Source organism: Colossoma macropomum, unplaced genomic scaffold, assembly GCF_904425465.1.
Source record: "Colossoma macropomum unplaced genomic scaffold, Colossoma_macropomum, whole genome shotgun sequence".
NCBI lineage: Eukaryota > Metazoa > Chordata > Actinopteri > Characiformes > Serrasalmidae > Colossoma > Colossoma macropomum.
In genome coordinates this window covers 31,270,673-31,293,090 of record NW_023494790.1, presented here as the reverse complement: position 1 = coordinate 31,293,090, position 22,418 = coordinate 31,270,673, and the positions used below count along the sequence as shown (strand labels likewise).

At 37.5% G+C, this 22,418-nt stretch overlaps 1 protein-coding gene across 1 annotated transcript in view; it reads right to left on the bottom strand.

Annotated features, from left to right (window-relative positions):
• The window catches only part of rhbdf1b (rhomboid 5 homolog 1b (Drosophila)), a 54,088-nt gene that overhangs the window by 15,256 nt on the left and 16,414 nt on the right, over nucleotides 1–22,418 (bottom strand). Inside the window, exons 2-3 of the mRNA XM_036573080.1 lie at nucleotides 8,906–9,050; nucleotides 7,344–7,486 (exon numbers count right to left, since the gene is read on the bottom strand). Coding sequence (XP_036428973.1) covers nucleotides 7,344–7,486; nucleotides 8,906–9,022 — 260 coding nt within the window. The 5' untranslated portion in view covers nucleotides 9,023–9,050. The remainder of the gene's footprint in view (nucleotides 1–7,343; nucleotides 7,487–8,905; nucleotides 9,051–22,418) is intronic.

Here is a 22,418-nt window from a genome sequence, read left to right as displayed (position 1 = left end):
ACAAGAATATATTGCTTTTTTAAAAAAAAAAAAAACATATTTATCTTCATCAGAAGAAGACAGATAGAAGAACACATGTTTGTTTCCTGATACGATTTTGTTACATTTCCTCAGCAGCACACTTGATTTAATTTAATGAAGGCCTGAGTAGCTGAACTATGTACTGGATGGTAACTGTAAATACTGGACTTCCTCAAGAAGAGGTTTGGAAATGTTTCAGCTAGCAGACTGACATACATAAAATGTATTTGTTTATTTGAATTTATTCAAATAAATATATATTTACTACCCATATAAATGGCTTTGGAACTTTGCACAGTACTGTATAAGAAAGACCAGTAGGAGAATTTTATATATATCATCATGCAAACTGCTAACTAATGACTGCAAAAGCATATTTTCTGTTCCTTTTTTAAAACCTGAGTAATCATGACTAAATAAGTCCTAATAACAGACTAATAAAGGGTTAGGTGCTTAAAGGTGTTAAGTCATTCAGAGGGTAAAAGTTGTTTAAAAATTAAGAGCAAAAAAAAAAACAGCAAGGAAAACCAGACAATATAGCTTTAATTAAGGTGGAGTTGCCTCAGGTTAGTGTTTACAGTAATAATCCTGCCTTGATTGACATATGTCCTCTGTCAGTTAGGTGGAGTTAGGTGCTACTGAGCCTGCAAGCAAGAAAGATCAAATGAAAAGCAGACAAACAAGGGAATCAGAAATGAGAGCCTGCTTAATTCTACAAAACAGAGAGAAAAACACACACAATAGCAAAGCCTTGATGTTTTTCCATCCACCTACCTGTCCTCTTCCCACAAGGCTGCAAAGGTCATGGCTGAGGTTTATAAAGAGCACAAGGCTTTAGCTTTTGGTCCATCATGGCCTGTATTCAGCCACATACACAGTCCCATACTGAGTAGCTCTGACAGATCCTCTGTGTTATTCCTTATAGATGAATCCTCTCACTCTGATTGGCTGACTACCAGCTGCCTCTCCTCACAGCTCTGTCTCAGGAGTGTGCATGTAAACACACTCAGAAATACCAGCTCAGGATATAGAGCGAGCGCGAGAGCAAGAGAGAGAGGGAGGGAGAGAGAAAAGAGAGAGAGAAGGAGAGAGAGCGAGAAGAAGGAGAGCACAGAGAAAGACACAGAGAGGTAGATAGTATGTGAGAGTGAGAGCTGTAGATGTAGAGAGAAAGAAAGTGAGAGAGACAGAGAGAGACAGAGAAATAGTGTGAGAGAGAGAGAGAGAGAGAGAGAGAGAGAGAGAGAGAGAGAGAGAGAGAGAGAGAGAGACATGCCTCTGCTTGAAGCCACAAGTGAACAAACTAAAAGACTGGCCACTATCCACACAACTCAAACAAAGCAGGTAACTGTGGAAACTGCTATGTAAAAATGATGTACTACAAATAAGGCTTCTATGTATTTAAGTAATTTTATCCACATTGTCAGTATGCATTAACCAGAGGAGATTCAATATGTCACTAGGTTTTCTCCTAGTCACACTGAGACAGAATGCTTTGGTGAAAAGTTCATGTGATTATCCCGTTTTCCCAAATGTAGTTGATTAGCCGGCATGTTTAGCGTATGAAATTTGCTACTTTAGTTTTGTACTGGGCTTCACAAGTAATGGAGGTGTATATACACCTAATAGCATTTTGCAAACTACATCCCTAAACCACCACCCACTTGTTTCAAATCATATTGATTTATTAAGCAATATTAAACAAACTTACTTATGTGGTTTCTGACACTGTATAACATACTGTTATTTATATAAATGAACAAAACAGGGGGACATATTTCCAACAAACTATCACTTATAAGACCGTTTACTCTATCAATACTGCTGCTACTTTTGGAGTATGAGCATGTCTCCAGAACAGATTTCAGACATGAAGCTTGTGACTTTTGATCATGTACCATAAAGGTTTTAACACAGTATCTACAGTACCTGGCAACGTGACAGATAGAAGGCCCCATTTACATTTATTGCTACAAGTATGCAAAGCCAAAATTGTGTTGGTGATATAAATTTTATTTGCTTTTATTTTATTGGAATTGGTGTACACATTTGAATCAAGTAAACGCAATACATCAGTTTTCTCAGCATGGCCCTGGGCTGTGATACGAAGGCAGTGCTACATGCTACAGCAGAGGACAATTGCAGCACTGGTACTGTGGACTTGCCCAAGCCTGAGGCCTTTCAATACTATCCAAACATCCTCCTCACTGTATCCCCTTTCATAAAGACAGCTGAGGAATTCAGCAATGGATACACCCAGCCAATACAGTTCACTGCATTGCAGATTTTGCTAAAATCACTCCAGCTATTTAACCCGTCAAAACTCCTGTAGGCCATTCTCAACCGTCACTGCTCATGTCTGACTTTGTGGAGATCTTTTATTGACAATAGTTCAGAGAAACATTGGATTAACATCAATATTATTTGGATGGTGCACTGTGGATATTTTGTAGATGTCTTTAACTTACATTTAACTAAACATCTATTAGCCCTTATAACTCACAGTTATCACCAGATTCAATGAAAGCATGTGGTACTTTTATATTCATTATTTCTCACTGAAACAAGCAAAGAAATTCTGTGGGAAGTGAAGATTCTAAACATATTGGTGATTGTAAAAAGATGAGATATTTTATTATGATTTGTAAATCGATGAAAAGTTGTTGTATGCGGTCTTGTTTTGCAGATTTTTTTTGCATCAGAAGTGCAGCCTTCAACCTTCATTGTGTAACAAACTATAGGATTAAATATGTAATTATGCAATAACAATTGAATAGTACAGGAAGTTAAAAGTAGTAACTCTCAGCTTCTGAGGGTTTATTTAAACTTATTCAATGTAACTCTAAACCTAACACTTACTCTAACACTCACCTTAACCTCAACTAGAACCCAAGGCCTTATAATAACCTAAACCATATCCTTAAACTTTACTCTGGTTGTAGTCTCAATTACTAGTGTTGTAGTGCTTGAGTCTGGACTTGAGACCATAAATTAACAGTATCGGTCTTGATCATTTGGACTCATGTCTTAGTCGGGGTAAGGTGGACTGGGAAATTGTTCTTGAGTCCAGCCAAGAGCAATATCTCCACCTGAGGTAATTAGAAATAGAACTTTTTTCTATCATTACTGAAAACAAACAAAACTTCAAACTGATTAAAACAGTGCTTTTCAAATAAAACATCCCATAAAAAAGGTCCTGTTTAAATAAAATCAGTTTGCTTCCTGTTGAGGATCTAATTGATCTTTTGACGGCTTAACTGGGTATTATTTGTTTGTTGATATTCACTGGTTCTGAAATTCAAATATTCCGAGAGCAGCTGCTCTTGTCTCTAGAGGTCTTAAGTATAACACAATCAATTACTACTTTTGATAATCAGCTGCATTTCACCGAGTAGTTTGTTAGCATTTGCAAATGGGCTACAGAGGACCATCAAAATAAAACCTGACTTCCATGTCATATTCACTTCCCTAAGCCGCAGTTGCAACAGAGCACACTGGGCTGGTTGGAGCACTCTAGAGCAGTTGACACTGATAAGGTATCACTACTATCTTGCATCAGATCTCAAACTGAATGACTCAACTAAACTAACTCTACAGGCCATGTTCAGTCATGAGAAGATCTTCCATGCTCTCACCCTTTATTCCCAGTAAAGAGCACAGCTAGGCCTTTGAAGTGAGGCAGACTGCTTGCTATAGGACCATTAAATGATTAGCCTAAAACACAGCCCCAAATCCACAGACACAGAGGCAGGCTTTGATGTGCTCCTTTGCTCTTTGTGTGCTGTATGGAGGAGATTCTTTCATGTCTGTGTAGGAGTGTGTGTGTTCTGACACTGTTTGTAAGTTATACATCGCTAGGAGGATGACTTTATTCTCCTCTGCTTAAAATTTAAGTGCCAAACACTTAACAAACCCAAACTGTAGGCTACTGCCAAAGCAACTTAACCATTGGGGATATTTTGGTAAGGTTGCTAATCTTTTGTTGTCAATTCAGTGTACAGCTGTGTTAACTTGTACGTAGCAATAGTCATATTTAGGCTCCTTAACTGGAGGTTCTGGTGACATTGAAAGGACATGGAAAGAATATACAAAGAATTGAAATAATACTGATAAATATTGGGTAGTTAGTTATAATTCTTATGTCTCAGCTCACTACCACAGCTCACAAAATTCTCCAAATTCTGAAAGGAGGAGGCATTTCTTTGATGTTTCCCATCAAATATAGATGTTATGTTATTCTCTAAAATGAATCCAACTGTCTCGCTCTGCTGTATCTATTGTTGTTTTTTTTTTTACAGGAGAGGCACGTGATGAAAATCCTGTTACAGAATGCTAAAATTATACTCAACTGTATAACTGATCCTAGCAAAATCCTGTCCTGATCTTATCACAACTATTACATTTAACACAGATTTTTGTATCATTTCAAGTATCAGCAAACAATTTACCCACTAAAATCGGATAGAAAGGTTTCAATGATTGTATAATAAATGACCAATCCATTGTTTGTTGTCAATAGTAGTCTTTGTCTGTTTTTAGTAGCAACCAAAATTGAATAAGCTTTGTAGAACATCTAACCTAAAGAGATTGTAATGCACTTACTTAAGAGTTGATAAACAGTGTTGCATTTTCAGTTTAAAATGTTACACTACTGAGCTGGACTATGTTGTTACTGCTATTTGAAACTAGCCAGGTTGAAACAACAAACAACAATGAGGCATTTGCCACCATGCTAACGTTAGCGTAAATATACAATAAAAAAAACCTTCATCTAACGGCATGACCTTTCGCATGCATGTAAAATAATTTTCATCTCTCGGATAGAAACCTGTCTGTGGTCTGGAGGGCATCTTTCTTTGCTCTACAGTACCTGAGGACGATTTGGGGCAGAGACTGGCGCCTGGGGGCATCCAGGCGGGACAAGCACTGGCCTTTAACCAGCACCGTGCTCATCTGCTCAAAACGCACCCTCTTCCCTGTGGGGCTGTGAGAGGGCCCAGCAGGGGGAGGCAGGAGGAAGAGGAAATGGGAAAGAAAGGAAGAGAAAGAGAGAGGTGAACGCAGTTAGAAAGAGGTGAACTCAGTTAGAAAATAATTTTTTAGAAAGAAGTTAAAATATACAAGTTTGAAAAGTACAGTTGAAAGCACTACAAGTTCAAAGATTACACTGGAAATATTTCAGAAGGATAAGCAGCATTAAACAGATTTTAGATCTGCAGAAAAAAAGCTGGAAGAAAGTCGGAGAGGGAATCAATACACTGACAGATGGTGACAGACAAATGCAATGCAAATGGGAACAAAGGCATAATCTAGAGCAGAAAAGCATGTAAAAAATGGAACGACCTACACAAAGATGTTCCATTTTATATTGAAGAAGTAAAATAATGTTTGATAAAAGAACACCTCAGAGTTTAGAACTTTCAAAAAGGAAAGTAAACTAATATGATAATGAAAGCTAACAGAGGAGGCTATTATACAAATTGTACAAAAACTATGCTACTCTGCTGACTATGTTGACTGCTGTTTTGGCAGAATGCACATTCAGATTTGTATTTACAAACACAAACACACAAAATATGTGCAATATGCTGATATGTACCTGCATGTGTGCCTTTGTTTTCATACATTTTTTGGACAAATATGTCCGGCCTTTGTACAAAACCCAGAGAGAAACAGGGGCAACCTGTAAGGTCAGAAGCAGCTCAATGGTCCCGACTTTTGGTGTTAGTGTTAGGTTTAGGCTTATAAAATTCTTAGTACATATACAATGCTTTGCAAAAGTATTCAAACCCCTTCAAAAGTCACCAGATTCATCTGGATTACAAATGACACTTATACAGATTGTTTCAGACAGGATTTTTACTGCACACCACTATGCTCTTCAAGCATATTTTCAAAACCAAAATAAGTTACCTGTTAGCAGATCTTTAAAAAAAAAAGAAAACTGAAAAATGCCCCTTCAGACTAGTACCTGTTAAAACCAAGTACTCATAAAACCAAAAAAGTTTCTACCAGTTTTGCACACTGTTTGGAATTAATCTTGCTGGCAGATTTGCTCCAGGTTGTTCAGGTGAGATAGATGACACTTTTTTAAATTGTATTGAGATCTGGACTTTGACCTGGCCATTGTAGAACAGTGATTTTTTTTGTTGTTCAACCACTTCTGTGTTTCTTTGGCCTTGTGCTTGGGATCACTGTTTTGCTGAAAGGTGAAGTTTCTGCCAAGCTTTACTTTTTTAGCAGACTGAAGCAGGTTGTCTAGCAGTATCTCCTTGTATTTTGCAACATCCAACCAACCTTCAGTTTTAACAAGATGCCCAGATCAGACCCCACTGAATAAGAGCATCCCCACAACATGAAGCTGTGTTTGTTGAGGAATGGACAATGTTTGGTTTGCACCACAAACAGCATTTTGAATTTTGGCCAAAAAACTCACTTTTGTCTCATCTGACCACAAAACCTTATGCTACATTTTAGCTGGGTCACTGCTATGCTTTCTGACAAACTCCACAAATGCTTTGATGTGTTTTTTTTTCAGTAATGGCTTCTTTCTAGCCACCCTCCCATACAGGCCAGTTGTATGCAGAACTCTAGATTTCGTTGACTGGTGTACCTTTACTCTAATCTCAGCCACTGAACTCACAAGTCCCTTCCTTGCTCTGATGCTGAGTTTTGAGGGACAACCTTGTTTAGGCAGGTGATATGATGCAATTACATGAACTCCTTTCGTGATTCACAGGTAAAGGCCAATTGTAAGCCAACTATATTCTTGTTATCACTAGGGAAATATATTTCATTTGTGCAGACTAGGAGCTTCTGCAGCACATGAGGTTGAATACTTGTGCAAACAGTATTTTTCAGTAGTTTTTGTCACAAAATATTTTCTTCATAAAACCAATATCACTTTAAAGTGATTAATTTTAAGCGTCAGTCTTTTGAAATAAAATATAACACAGCACAAACTGTCAAAGTGTCATTCATAATCCAGACCAATCTGATGAGTTTTAAGCAAAGTATATAATGTAAAGCACAGTATATACTGTTATGTAAGTGTTTATTTGCTCGGAAAAAATAACATTAATACAATAAGTAGTGATTCTACATATGCCATATGCTTTTGTTTAACCCTTTCCAGACCTCTGCTTGTGGCAGCCCAGGATTATTTGTAGTTATCATCCAATACCTAGTTTAGCTCAGTCAGTACTTCATAATGGTAAATCAAGCACTGGTGATGGAATTTAACAGAACCATGTGTTGACTGGGGGCATTAAGAGACATCTGGAGCCAAATAAATACACACACGTTTGTGTGTGTGCTTGTACCTTTTGATGGTCTGGGAGATGGAGGGTTTTCGCAGTACTGACGGTCTGTGGCAGGCATTGGGGTCCACCGGCGGGCATCTGAGCTGGATGTTCTCAGTGGGCACACTGGCACTGCGCAGGTACAAGCTGTTACGTGCCCATGGCTAGAGGAGAGAATAGAGCACGTACTGAAGTGTTCACATCACACTAAATACATTAACAGCAGCAAATCTGTATAACACAGATCAGAGCAAATGCTGTGTGTAAGACTAATTACAGCCTGAATAGTGTCCATGTTGTGAAGGCCCAGGTGATATTAAAGCACGGCTCATCTTAAAGGATACACTTTAAATTGCATTAAGTCACAGCAGTGCCTTACCACACTGAACCTCGACAATCACCTACCAAAGCAACTTACAGCAACCACAATAATATAAACAATAATTGACCTTATTGTACCTACATCAGTAGACTGAAGAGTGCAGAAGAGTTTGATGTAATGTACAGTTACCTCCTTAGTCCCTACCGTCTTATGCAAAAGTTTGAACACTTCTTGATTTTCTAAGAGAATATAAGTTAACACATCCTCTATGGGGAAATAACTCATTATGGCATTTTTTATGCAATTTTTTGTGCACAATTTTGATGTCAGGGTCACCTTAAAAGTTCTCTTTACTTTATTTTGAATGCTTGTTAGTTTTAAGTAAAAGCTGAAAGTTGTTCATTTGAGATGCGCAAGCTGCCTAGTGGTTGACTCTGTAACTTCCTTTGTTCTGATTGGAAGATGGGTGTTTAAGTCATTTTATTGGTTGTTTTTAAATTGTATTTCCTGTTATTTGTGTATTTAAACAACAATGCAATCATTATTCGCTTCAACCCCGATGAAGGCCTATGTGCCGCAACACGTCAGTTACAAATAAAGTGTGGATAAAGTCAGTAAATGTTTTTGCTCATACCAAGCACCTTGTTGGACAGTGAAGTTACTCCAGACCTGCTGTTCCAAAGTGCACATTTTTTTATTCATTAACTTATTTTCCTTATTACCTTTTGCACAGGATGCATTTTATGTTTTACCCCAATTTGTTAAATTAGCAGATAAACAGTAATTATGTAGAGAAGTAGGTTCTCTCTAGAGGGTGTGTGTACTTATTTTTACTTAGAAAGTCAACAAAACATTTGTTTTTTGTAATTTGTAATTTGACCAGGGGCACCCAAACTTTTACTTGCGACAGCACAGCCCACTACTGAAAATAAGCTGCAGAAAGAAAAAAAATCTGTTTTAAATTTGTTATGGTTGTGATGTCACAAACACAATTACAAATAACAGCCACTCAGCCTACGGCAGTTTAGCCCACCTGTTTATGCTGAAGTAATGAGGAGTGTTCCTACTGCAGACAGTCAGTGTGCAGTTATTGGAGTAGAATGATTCAACACTCTGCTGTTTCTGGTGAAAGTTTATTTTTTCTGATTTCCCTGAAGCAGCCAATCGGAACAGGGCTCATTTACATACAGGCACAGCAATAAAACAGCCTGTTCAATTCCATGGTATAAAGGGATGGATTCTAAGGGATTCTAAGGGATACCTGCAGGAAGCTGTTGTGCTCCTCCATTGGGCCGTGTGTGGTGGGGATGTCGAGTTGGAGCCAGGGCGGCTTCTTTCTCTGCTGACTGCTGCTGCTCTCTCCATCAGCCTCAGCCATGCTGGGTCTCCCTCCCCTCGCCTGCAGGCTGGATGTAGAGAGATAAAAACACTCAAACACTCAACAACACACACACAAATGGGTGAACATTTCACACAGTGCAGCGTTGCTTTATGTAAGACCCTAATCCTCACTTCCAGCTGGTGACTGTGGCATGAGTGGCAAACTGCTGTCAAGGCCCTGTCCTTACAGCACTCATGCACACTCCACTGTATTTTTTGTTTCCACTGTGTTTTTTTTTTGAGTGCTTTTTGTGCTGCGCATACTGTAACATGCCAAAGGAAACAGATCTACATTTAATAGTTAACAATAAAAGAATCTCATAATACACTGGATTCATCACTACCACCACTAGGCTCCACTGTCCTTCTCTTGCTTATGAGTAATGCATCATTCTATGAATTACTACTATTTTCGTTTCCACCTCAAGCTGGAACATTTTGTCTATCAACCTGTCACTGTTTCAAAAATAGGCTAAAAATTTAAAGCCTGTTACAGACACACAGATGCAAATACAGATTAGGAATGGGTAATATTAGAGATGCTCCTTTCGACCTGATACTGTCTAAAACAAAGGCTAATATCATGAGACTGATACTGAACACTGATACTGCTGAAAGTTTTGGAATACTGAAAATACAGATACTTTTAAACATTTTATGACTTTAGTAAAAACAGTTTTTTAAAGTCAACAAACTGTCTATTTAGTTTAAGTTTTAGTTTTTAGTATTATGATGAATGCATGTGCCTATTCATCCATTTATTAATGCAATATTGCGCTCCTCAAGATATAATTGGTGTAAAATCATAGGCATTAAATAATTAAAAATACCTGTTACATGTTGAGCTGTAACAATCACTTTCAATATAAGATAAAGATGCAATTTAATTAAAACAAATATTTTAAAATTACTGGATAACAAAAACACTTGGTGTCAATTTTATATACCACGATTTTACAACTGACATTTAAGGCCTCACTGACAGAGCAGAGCTCATTTAAATTTCAGTTTTTCAGTGAACACTGCAGATTTCTAGTCTTCCACTAGAGGGTGCTGATTCCCTGATATTTCAACAACCAGTACAGGGCACAAGTTTCTATGTGAAACTTCTGTGAACCACTTCAGAATTAAATGCAGCAACAAGGGGAGCCATAAATTCTAATCAGAGCCCGCACAGGGAGAGTAGAAAATGTGCTACGCACTCAAATGGCTGAACAATATATCCTTATTGATACTAATTAATCATTATTGTAACATTGAACAAATTATACTGTCAGTAGTTACCAGACAGGAACATTTTTGCTCCCTAAGGTACAAACAATGTGAGTTGTACAAAGGTGCAACACAGTCCATAAGATGCAATTATGTACCATAAATGAATTTTTAAGGAACACTACATTTACTTTCCTGGAGAAAATAAGCATATTTGTTCTTTTCTTGTCTTTTTTCAATTGAACAACAAAACAAAAATCCTCAAGTCAAGACCGGCTCTATAAAGTCAACTTAAAAAAAAAAAAAGAAAAGTCACAGATATGGTACAAGTAAGTTCTTCAACTAGAAGTATTGAAGAACACAGTGACAGCATTTTTTCCTGACAGTTTACAGTTAGGCCTGTCATGACCATGATATTTTAGCTGATGATTAATTTCCTATATAAATAATTGCAATTAACGATTTAATTCTCTGTTTTGTTCATTTCATGCAACTAATAAAGTCTAAGGCAGCTAAACTGGTTTATAAGCTATCGTGCTTAGCTAGCTCTTTACTTTGCAACTAACATGAGAAGATACACTGCATTTTATTCTAAGTAACAAGTGTCTACACTTACAAAGAGTCAACCACAGCTTATATTTTTCTCAAAACTGTGAAAGTGTGAGCAAAAAAAACTTGTTCTGCAAGCATTCATGCTAAAATTAGCATTAAATGCACCAGGGTTATTATAGTTTTGAAATTTTCATTAGTTTTTCATAAGTTATGTTTCAGTTAGTCTGAAGGTGCATTCATAGATTTCCCTTTGTTTATATTTCCGTATTTCTGTAAAAAGTAAAAGTTTTATTTTAGTTTTTATTTAGTTTCAGTTTTAGTTTTTAATACTATGACGAACACTGAGCTCAGCTCAGCTTCAGCTGTCCTTAAGGACAGCAAAACACAGCAGACATCCACTAATAAACTCTACTTCACTTAAAAAAACAAAACAAAAACTAAAGTTTTTTCCATTTTGTTTCAGAGAGTTTTGCAGTGGATGGTATAGTTTTTGTGTTTTTTAAAATTTGCTATTTTTATTACAGTTAACCTGGCCTGTCCCAATCATGAACTGTTAGCTGGCAATTAACGGTTGTATGAAAATGGGATATTATATATAACAATTTAATTGTCTGTTTTGTTCATTTTATGCAACTAATACAGTACAAGTGTAAAGAAGCTAAACTGGCTTTTTAACTGTTTTGCCTAGCTGGCTATTCACTATGCACCTAACAGAATGTAGTGCACTGTAGTTTGCAAAAACAAGTGTCTACAGGTACCCAGTCAACCAGAGCTTACATTTTTCTTTTGAGACTATGATAATGTGAGCAAAAAATACTTGTTCTGCAAGCATGTATGCTAAAATTAGCATTAGCTGTACTAGCTAACAAATTAACAAACAAACATTACCCCTAAATGTGTTACAGCATGCATTTAGAAGTTAGAACTTTAAGTCAGAAAAAGAAAAGGCAGAAGAAAGAAGTGATTTTTTTTATTTGCATTTATTTGGCTCAGGCCAATTAATGAAAACGCATCTGGCTTGTTGCGACCAGGCGGTTATAATTGTGTTTTTTCACTGCCAGTTTTCATTTAAGTAATAGTTTTAGTTAACAATAATACCCCTCAAATTGACAAACAAATATCTCCCTAAATGTGTAATAGCGCACAGTTAAAAAGTCAGAACTTTAGGTTAGAACTATAAAAGTTAGACTTTTTTATTTACGTTTATTTGACTCAAGCCAACTAATAAAACACATCTGGCTCACATTCTGCTTGTTGTGAATTTTATTTACTTATTACTGGGTGTTTTTCATAAATTAAGGCATTCAGGTGATCCAACAAATGTGAAACAGATTTGAAAATAATCTTAAGTCACATCAAGAGTTCACAAATGTGATTTTAATATAGCACTGTAAATGCAATACAAGCACAAATAATTGGTATTTTGTCCACATCAAACAGCCCTACACTTATGTCCTCATGGTCATGCTTTTCACAAGTTCTGTGTTAGTGCTCTTCCCAAGAGCAGTATGATCACACGAATTTATGCACTGACGCATTCATGTTTTTATGAGGCGCAAGTACAGGGTGACTCCTAACAGTAATGACGGGAACTTTCAGCACCAAACAGAGAACCACAAAACTGTGTGGTTGACTGACAAAGTCAAGGAACAATTTGCTAATGACTCCATTTGAGTCCATGTATTTGCTCTACTTCAGATATTTCACCATTTCAAGAAAAAACAGTTGAGCATGTCAAAATATAATGCACAACAGACTGGAGACACATTCAGAACCCATCTGTCAGCATCATAATGAACAATTGAGCATTTTTTCTCTGAATGCCAGACACATTTAGTAATGGCCACTCCATTTCTCTTGCTCTGCTCAATAGGCCAGAAATCTCTTATTTACTGCGATGAAAGAGCAGAGTCAATGACAAATGAAGCCAAATGAATGGACAGATGATGAGAGAGATTATTGATTGCAGTGCCACACACACAGAGCTCCAGAATGGTATGGAAATGTGCATGGGAGTTCCACTTCAAATATGGGAGCCGTTTGTTTCTGAAGAAAATGTATGTAATGTAGTGCTGTATGAGGGATGTTTTTTTGTAATCAGGCAGATGGACACTGTCCAAGTCAAAGGCTCATTTTGAAATTCAAATGAACAGTCTGCCTTGGAGAACACAGAGGAAAAATGGCGCAGCCTGTATCATTACTGGAGCCATTGTCTTGCTATGAAAGCACTTGGTCCAAGAACCAAAAGGTCCAAGTGCTCCAGCCAAGGCCAACAAGCTATGCGCCATTCAACACCAACTGCTTCACCAGCCAGGCTTCCTGACTACACTGAGCTATTTCCAGCCTTTTGGAGTACGGAACGTGGCACCAGACGCCCAAACGGGTCGGGATAGCACAAATTGTCCTTCTACCAGCTCTGGTTTTGATGTAAACGCGTGTTGTTGAAGAAATAAGAAACCAATGTATTTTTTTCAGGAAATAAAAACACAATCCTTGAAATGGTGTCCCATGGCAACAATCCCACCACATCCTACTGCAAACCACATCTTCCCCACAAAGAAGCACATTAAAATCAGTGGTTAAGTAATCTCAAGTTTAGAGCACAGCAGCAGAATCTTTTCCTTATTATGCCTATCAAGAACTCACAAAAGCACACTGTTAATCCTCTTTTAATTTGTGTAAACTCTCACCTCGGCACTTCACTGTCCATGCTCCACCAACTAATGCATTCTTTCGTAGCAACTCTGCGAAGTAGGACAAACTTTACAGAACACTGGCAAACAAATCCCCATTCAACCTAGTGAGACATTAAAGCTCTAACTCAGTTTTTGTCAAAATACCTCAATTTAGAAGATGTTATTAATTTCATAATAATAGTATTTATTTGTATTTGTAATAGTGTTCATTTGTATGTGTGTGAAATATTACACTGTTAGGAGAGTAGGGGTGGCAAAAATGCAGTATCACAATACTTCAAGAAGTTTTTACAATACATGACATGCCATGATATTCATTTTTTCTGACATCTGAAAAGTTTGAATGGACCAAGTCATGTCACATTATCAAAAACTATGAATCCAGTGATTTGTACTTACCATTTCACATACTCTGCTGCATAAAATCCAATTAAATTTTTAATCAAAGCAGTTGCTTATTTTTTTTCAAGTACTGCCGATATCCAGAATATGCTCAGAACAACATATTGTGACATACTGTAATGTAATTTATAACAATAATTACAAAATGTTGTCATGTTGCCCAGCTCTAATACACAATATGTCACATTAGTTATTTTTTTCTGATATCTGATAAGTTTAAACAAAGTAGTGGCATACTTATAAAATGCAATCAAAACTATGAATCCAGTTTGTATTCAACATGATACCTCACCCTTTACGATAGGTGCAGTTTTTTTGATGTGCAATGGCGCTAACATTAGGATTGTAGCAAAATAGCAGGCATTTCCAACCTGCTCGGTTACAACAACATAGTCCAGATTCATTAGGTTGAGAGAGTTTTACTAGTGTTCTGTTGAAGCTTGTACAACCTCGCAAAAGCTACTATGAAAGAACGCATGCATGGACGGAGCATAGGTAGATCAATTCTCTGATTTCCAAGTGAACACTACAAAGTTTTCACACTAAGGCACATGATTAATCTGAACCATCCACAGTCTCCATGTCTGCACACACAAATATGTACTTTCGCACAAAAATCAGCTGTATGCTCCCTGATTCTGACCAGAAATGGCAGGCTCTGCCCGAAAACACACACCACACTCCAGCTTCACAACCATAATTTCAGCCTATGGGAACTGTTACTGAAATACCACTGCTTTCAGAAGAACATAATGTTTCCGAGAAATGCACTTGCAGCTGCTATCTGAAAAGAAAACAGACAATTAGGACTGCACCGTGTAAAAGGTTTGTGGCAGTGACATATGGCAATGAACAAGATCTAAGTATATCTAAATGCCATCTACATAAACCAGCTAACAGAAAATCAACATACAGTTGTGCGCAAAAGTTAGAATAACCCTGAAAATAAGTTAACTCATCCTCTACAGAGAATATACGTAAACATGGCATTTTGAAGCACAATTTCTATTTACTTGTTGAATGTAATATATTGGATACATATTAAATATGCAACAACCATCGCACAGGCTACATTTTTTTCCCCAATATGTTGAAGCAGCACTATGTAGGATTTTTTTGTTAGGATTAACAAAATAAGTAGCAATACTAAAATGTGGCGTGCGAGTTCTTCTACAAGTAGTCCTGTAAAGCCTGAAATAATCATTATCAATAATCAAGTCAGCAGTATCGGGTCAGATTTCACATGGTTTTGGACATCATAAGAGTTTATGTATTAACACCACACACATACAGGCTCAAAAAAGGTCCACCTCAATGTTTAGATCTCAAATGCAAAATAAACATTATACTGATATTACATATATGGTTACAACAGTAGATAATTCACTCACATTCTCGCATCTCTTTCAACGCTCTTTTTCAGAATTATTCCCTCGTTGAGGTTCGAAACACAATCAACGTTACAAAAAGTTCTTTTGCATGTTGCATGCAATTACACATTTTCACCAGAGAGGTCTCCAAATTCCTAAATCTTATATAGTGCAGCTTTAAATTCAGCAAATAAACTCTAATTGTGCATTAAATGTGCAGAAATGTGTTCTCTGTTAAGGATGTGTACTTTTTTCATTTAGAAAATGAACAAGAAATGTTTTGGTACTGTTTTTGTACCAAAAGCACTGGAAGACTCATTGAATTACCAGGAGATTTTAAATAAACATGTGGCTGCCTTGGCCAAAAAGATAAAACTGGGGAATGCTGGATCTTCCGGCAGGACAGTGATCCAAAACATATGTCCAAAGCCACACAAACATGGTTCAGTGATTACAGAATCAAGCTTTTGACATGGCCATCCCAGTCCCCTGATTTTCTTTATTGAGGAGTCTCAGATTCCTTGTTCTGTATTCTCTAATCTCACCCAGCATTATAGGAAAAGGGATGCTGCACAAAGTATTAAATGCAAGGATGTTAATAATCATAATCCATTTGTGGTTTTTGTCTTCTGAGACAAAATTTTCTTCAATTACACAAAATTTTAGCTAAGTCTTTTATTTCCAGTGTGAAATTGAACTATAATTAGCAATAAAACACATTTTCATGTCCTTTTATACCCAGCTTTACCAAGGGGGGCAATAATTATGGAGCTGATCAACTGGGATCAACATTACAAAGTAATGCAACATTTATTTGTTGATGCTCAGAACACCAGTAAAATTAATTCAATGCAGACATTTTAGCATGGGAGAGAAGATTTTGGATTTGTGGAGTATAATCAATTTTTGTTCAATGTTGATAATTTTATTCAGTACTGATATTATCAAGCATCAAAAGTTGAAGGCTTCATAATCCAATCATTTCGTACTTAATAATACAGTAGCTACTTTATACTGGCCAAGATGTTTATACAGCACTAAAAGGAGTAATAGGCCCATACAGTGATGTTCACAACAAAAGTAATACTTCCTCTCACATTCTGGACCTAATAGTCCGCTCTTGGATTTTAGCCGTGCAGTTGAACATTGTGTTTTGTGCAACAGGCTGCCTGAGGATTTTTAGCAGTGGAGTGGAAAAATATGCATAACGTCAAGGGCTATTCACATATGGTCCCTCAGTGTTCTTTAAAGCATCCGTATGCACTGGGTAAAAACCTGCATACTCCATAATAATCCCTCATTAGTCATAATGCGGGCTTAACTTCTGTCACAACTTGTAACCCTCCTTCCTGATGGAAGAAGTCTGTGCTGTGTTGAAATGCAAACATGGCCAGTGTTTTCACTAAGACCAGATGTTGTGGTGAGACGTTGGGCCTATCTGTTTGAATGGGGATTTAGAGGGGGGCAGATGTCCGCATGTTTCTGGACATTGATGGATGACCTCATTTGGCAAACACTTCCTTCCTCTGAGTGTGAACCTCTCCCTGTGTTCTTCCTCAGAGTCAATTTGCTTTAGTCACACTTTAAACTCTAACTCTCATCTCTCAGCCTCATCAGAATGTGTCTGAACCATGACCAGCACAGAGAAAGATGCTGCTCCTACAATAGCCTTGCAAATGCCATGTACAGGCGAGTGAAACATGGCAAAAATAACTTGCAACCCCCCAACAACAGCTATGTCACTCTTCTAAACAAATAAACAGAACTCCTTTAGGAGGCTCTTCTAAATTTCTGAAAAATGCTGTAAAAATGCTGCTTAAAAAAGTTGTATCAATAAATAAAGGGCCACAAATAAAATACCTCAACATAAAATGCAGCTGACCTATACTTGCTCTGCCCAAAATGTGTGCTTTCATAGCAACTGTTGTGGGGTTAGATAAGCTTTTTTTTTGTTCATAAAAATTCCATTCAAATGTTGTGGTCCTATGCAAAACTGCATAGAGGGTAGTATGATATTGCACAGTTACTGAGTAATCTTCCCAACTGTAGAGTAACACAGCAATGGCCTAACAACACCCACCTGGGATAACACAGTAATGCCCTAGCAACCACTTAGGAACCACCTGGGAATTTATAGTAATGGCCTAGCAACACTCTAGCAACTACTTGGGAACCCATACCAACAACCTAGTAACACCCTATCAACCACCTGGGATAACACAGCAAATGCCTAGCAATCCCTCAACAAACACCTGAGATATCATAAGAATGGCCTAGTAACACCTTAGCAACCACCAGGGATACCAGAGATATGGCCTAGCAACATCTTAGCAAAAAGATTGCATTGTTAGTTATAAATGATATTCATTTCCTACGCATGTGAAAGACCACACTGTTAGGACAGATCTGGTGTGGTTTATTCTCATTTAATCAAGCTAATGTTAGCATGTTTCTAATTTCTGTTGTGTCCAACCTGCCTAGTTCTGATTAGCAATGACAACATACTGTAGTCCAACTCCAAAGTGTAGAATTTTAAACTGTGAATTCAACACTATGAAGTTGCTCTAAAAACAAAAAATCTGGTGGTCCGATATGAACAATGCTTTGTTGAGACAAAATAATGTCTCATTTGTTAATTTTTTTGAAGGAAGTACTGACAATGTCAATGTATACTCAGAAAATCTCAGAATCGTAATGCAATTCATCAGTATAACAATACTGCATTGTCATATTGCCCACCCTTAGCTGTGTGTATAGTGTATGGCTTATACAAGTATGAATTCTAAATGAATGTCAATAGGTTTGCCACTAAATCTCTTCTCTCTTGGAGTCTACAGAATTGATCTGTTCGAGATTTGAGCCCTGCCTCATTATTCTTTCCATTGACAATAACCCATGACTATCCCATGGTGCGCACACTGTCTGGCACTTCTTGCACACAATCAGCATACACAGAAATACACAAACATATACAGAGGTGGAACTGAGTCAAATTCATTACATGAACTAGTAGAGACACAACTGTTCCATCTCAGGGTGGAGGGAAGATATCACTCATCTGACCCATCTGAGAAAAAACCTTACAAGAATCAAAATCACATGACTGGCTGTTTTGAGTTCAGGACTGTATTGGTAAGTAAAGGTCTAAACTGACGCCACTCATCAATAATAATAATTTATCACGATAACAATATTGCTTAGTTTATTATGCCAGTCATAATTCATTTTTACATGAACATTTTTCAACCTCTTTTTTAGCACTAAGAATGAAACAGGCTGTTTTTTGTTAATGTCTAAGACCAGTCTATGTAAACAAGCTCTGTTCTAACTGGCTGTTCTGTATTTTGCCTCATTCCAACAGCAGTCCAGTCTTAAACACTCCTTATAACCTCAGCACGAATGGGTGGGGCTAAACTGCTGTAGCCTGAACAGGCAGATATATTTAAATGTGTTGGTTTTTGTGACATCACAAAAACACTAAATTTAAAACAGGCTGTTTTTACAGCTTAGTTTCTATATATGGACTGCCATAGGATGGGACTAGGGAGTAAATAGTACATTTTGAACATTCAGCAATGTTTATATATAACATCAAAATCTTTTGGAGTTGGCCAAATACAGTTTTCCACTCGGGCTCTTGGATCAATGTGAATTAAAAGGCATTATCCTTCCGTACCGTGATATATTTTGGGGAGAAATATGGTATTTGGGAGGGTCTCTGCGCTAGCTAAGTATCTTCATTTAGAAATGTGGGGGTGTTGGGAGGAGGAGGAGGCAAAGCATGACATTACTTGTTAATATAATTTTTCCCTGACTGCTAGTGCATAGTGCTGTCATCAAAAATCAGAAGACATTTTAGAGATTGCTAGTGCTATTATTGTGAGAAGTAAGTTATTGTGAGAAGTAAGACTCCATACACTGTGTTGCAACTCTAGGTTTTTTATTTTATTTCTCATCATATCATTACATAATATAATTAGGGTTGGGCAGAATACTACTACTTAAAAATGTGTGATGGCCGAATACTAAATACACTGTTCTAAATGTATTCAGTATTCCATCACAATACATAAAAAGTAACATATTCAGAATACATTTAGAATGCATTTAGAACACATCTTGATAAGGCACATTGGAAAAACTCTGCTGTTGTCATTTTTATTTAATTCTAACTGTTCCTGACTGTTACTCGTTTTCTTCATATAAAACTTCCGATAATATGTTTCATGAAATAATTCACTTTTTTAAATGAAGTTACAAAATTCTCAGCATACTCCAGTGCCAAAATTTGACTATAAAGTGGGTAGCTATGCAATTTTCCGTTATTGACATGTATGTAACTTGCCACAAAATGCCTGCAGGAGTCCAGTACAACACTGATGCTAAGCTTTTCACTCATTAACATGTCCACCACTGAGGAGACTGTTCAGATCAATCATCCTTCAAAGGAGTGTAGTAACGCTTAGTTTAATAACTAAATCATCACAATGATTTATCAGTCTACTCGGCTTTAGCAGAGCTCAGTAACACTGAGATTAAAAACTGATCATCACATTGATTGACTTTCTTTGCTTTGTTTGACAATAATTGTGTTGTAATATATTTCATTGATTTGCAACCACTTGGTATATTTGTATCATGCGAATTCAAAGCAAATTAAACCAATGTTTCCCTCTTCTTAAAGAGGTTAATGTGTTTCAGCTTGCTGACAGCATGTTGTGGCACCTGCATGGTAAATAAAGCTGGTATAGCAATTGACTTTTGATGGCCTCCATACATCAATAAGCAGCATTTAGGGGGAGACATGAGCTGTGAAAGATGGCAAGAACCTGGGAACATCCACCAGCTACAGACAAGTATAATGACACATTTGGCTGCAATACAAGCTACTTGGCTGCTGATGAAAAAAAAACTTGCATGTGCTTCCAGGAACCACTTGAGTGGCCACTGAAATAGATTTTCATCAGACCTGCTTGCTAGTCTGGGCACACAGCCTGGCAGAGTGCTCTGCATGCATGCTAGGAAATGCCTCACATACTTCTGCACAGCCAGGGTCATTCCGCACCATTTCATCCCCTTTTTTGCAGCACACACTGATAGTGGCACTGGGCATTCTCTGCTCATCCAACCAGCCTGTGTGTACAATGTCAAGCTGCTCTTACTGAGTACATGCTCTGCTAATAGACCCCATTCATCTCACCAAACTCAGTGGAGTTTAATTGATTTGGATAGTCAACACACATGCTGTTCAACTACTATAAAGGACCAAGAAGGAACAGCCTTTAATAGCAGTTCTTTCTGTGTGACTGTTAAACAAATTCTGTAAAAAACGTAAAAAGTCTAACTTTTGTACATACATTACAGAGAAAAATCTTAATTGTTTTTATCCAGTTTCTCTTCACACTTTAGTCATGGCCAATTCACACTAGTTTGGATTTCCCACATCACACAATGATGCTAACCAGGGCCATAACTAGAATCAAAGTTTTAGCGAGGTTAATTTTGAAAAATGACCTACATCACACAGTAAATAAAAAACTCTCAAAGTAATCTGAGTCTGTTCTTTCTCTACAAAAAAAACATTTCACAACAAACTACTTTAAATGACTTTGTTTATATCGCAAACACTGAATGATGCAGAATTTTTGAAAAATCAGTGGAGTTCTCTTTTACTCATTTATCCTCTCCTTTACTCAATTACTCATTTATTTTCAGCTGAAAATACATGTTGAAACATTTACTAAATCAGCTGATAGTTTTGCTTTGATTTAATTTCGTTAACCTCTCTCTATCTGTCTCACTCTCTCTCTCTTTCTCTGTCTGTCTATCTTTATCTCTCTCTCTTTTCTTGTCTCTTTTTCTCTCTTCCTTCTTGGTCCTCCCTAGGGATAGGGACCTTGTAGCCTAAACTGAGCAGCTACTGCAGCTAGACTACAGCATGCTGATTTTGCTACAAACACTATGAGTAATCCAAATTAAAGAATTATGGGGTTTGCATTTTAGAAGCATAATCTGTTAATTACCCTCATAAACTCTCATATTTAGCATAGCAGTGTCAAATGTTAACCTGTACACATGTTCTTTACAGACCTGTACATCTAATGAAGTTACTCTGGGTCACATACTGTTTTATAACGTGATAAACACGGCAGACATTTAAGTCTGTGGCCAAACCACAGCTGTCCTGAGGTCAGCTGAGAACCTGCCACTGCTGACTGGTTCCTGTTGCTGTTTCCACATTAATTCTCATATAATCTGTAGTTATGGCCATGCTGCTAACACATGCTCATTTGGACACCTGCTCACCTGGGTGGCATCGTCATCACTGCCTTCAAAGTCACCTCCTCATCTCCGGTTGATTGGGCAAATCCTCAGACACTTGCAATACTTGAGAGTATGAGTGCTGTTATTGGCAGGTGTTATTTTAATAATACTGACTTTTATGTTACCAGATATTTCTGCAAAGTAACAGTAAAATAAGCATAAATTACTATGGATTATCAATCATATTCTGTTTTATAAATGAACAGCAGTGTACGTTGCTCATTAATAACTGTATACACCAACAATCCAAAATCAAAATGACCACCTGCCTAATATGCTGTTGCATACCAGCACATCCTTTTGGCTGATCTAAAATCTGGAGGCCAGGGTGACATCTTAAAGTCTTCAGCATGTTCATCAAACCTTTCTCGAACAATGGGTGCAATGTGACTGGGCACATTATCCTGCTGAACGAGGCCACTACCATCTGTGAGTACTATTGCAATGAAGGGGTATTCCTGGTCTGCAATGATGTTTAGGTAGGTGGCACTTGTCAAACTGACATCTACATGAATGCCTGGGCTCAGGGGTTTCCAGCAGAACGTTGTCCAGGGTATCACACTCCCTCCACTAGCTTGAGTTCTTCCCACAGTACATCCTAGTGCCATCACTTCCCCAGGTAAACAGCATACAAGTACGCTGTTTACCTAGGACGAAAATGACTCATTGGACCAGGCGACCTTCTGCCACTGCTTCAGGATACAGTTCTGATACTCACATGCCCAATGTAGGCTCTTTCAATGGTTTCAACGACAGGGGTAAGCATGGGTACTCTGACCGGTTTGTAGTTAAGTAGCCCCATATGCAGCAGGAAGCGATGTGTTGTGTGACACAGTCC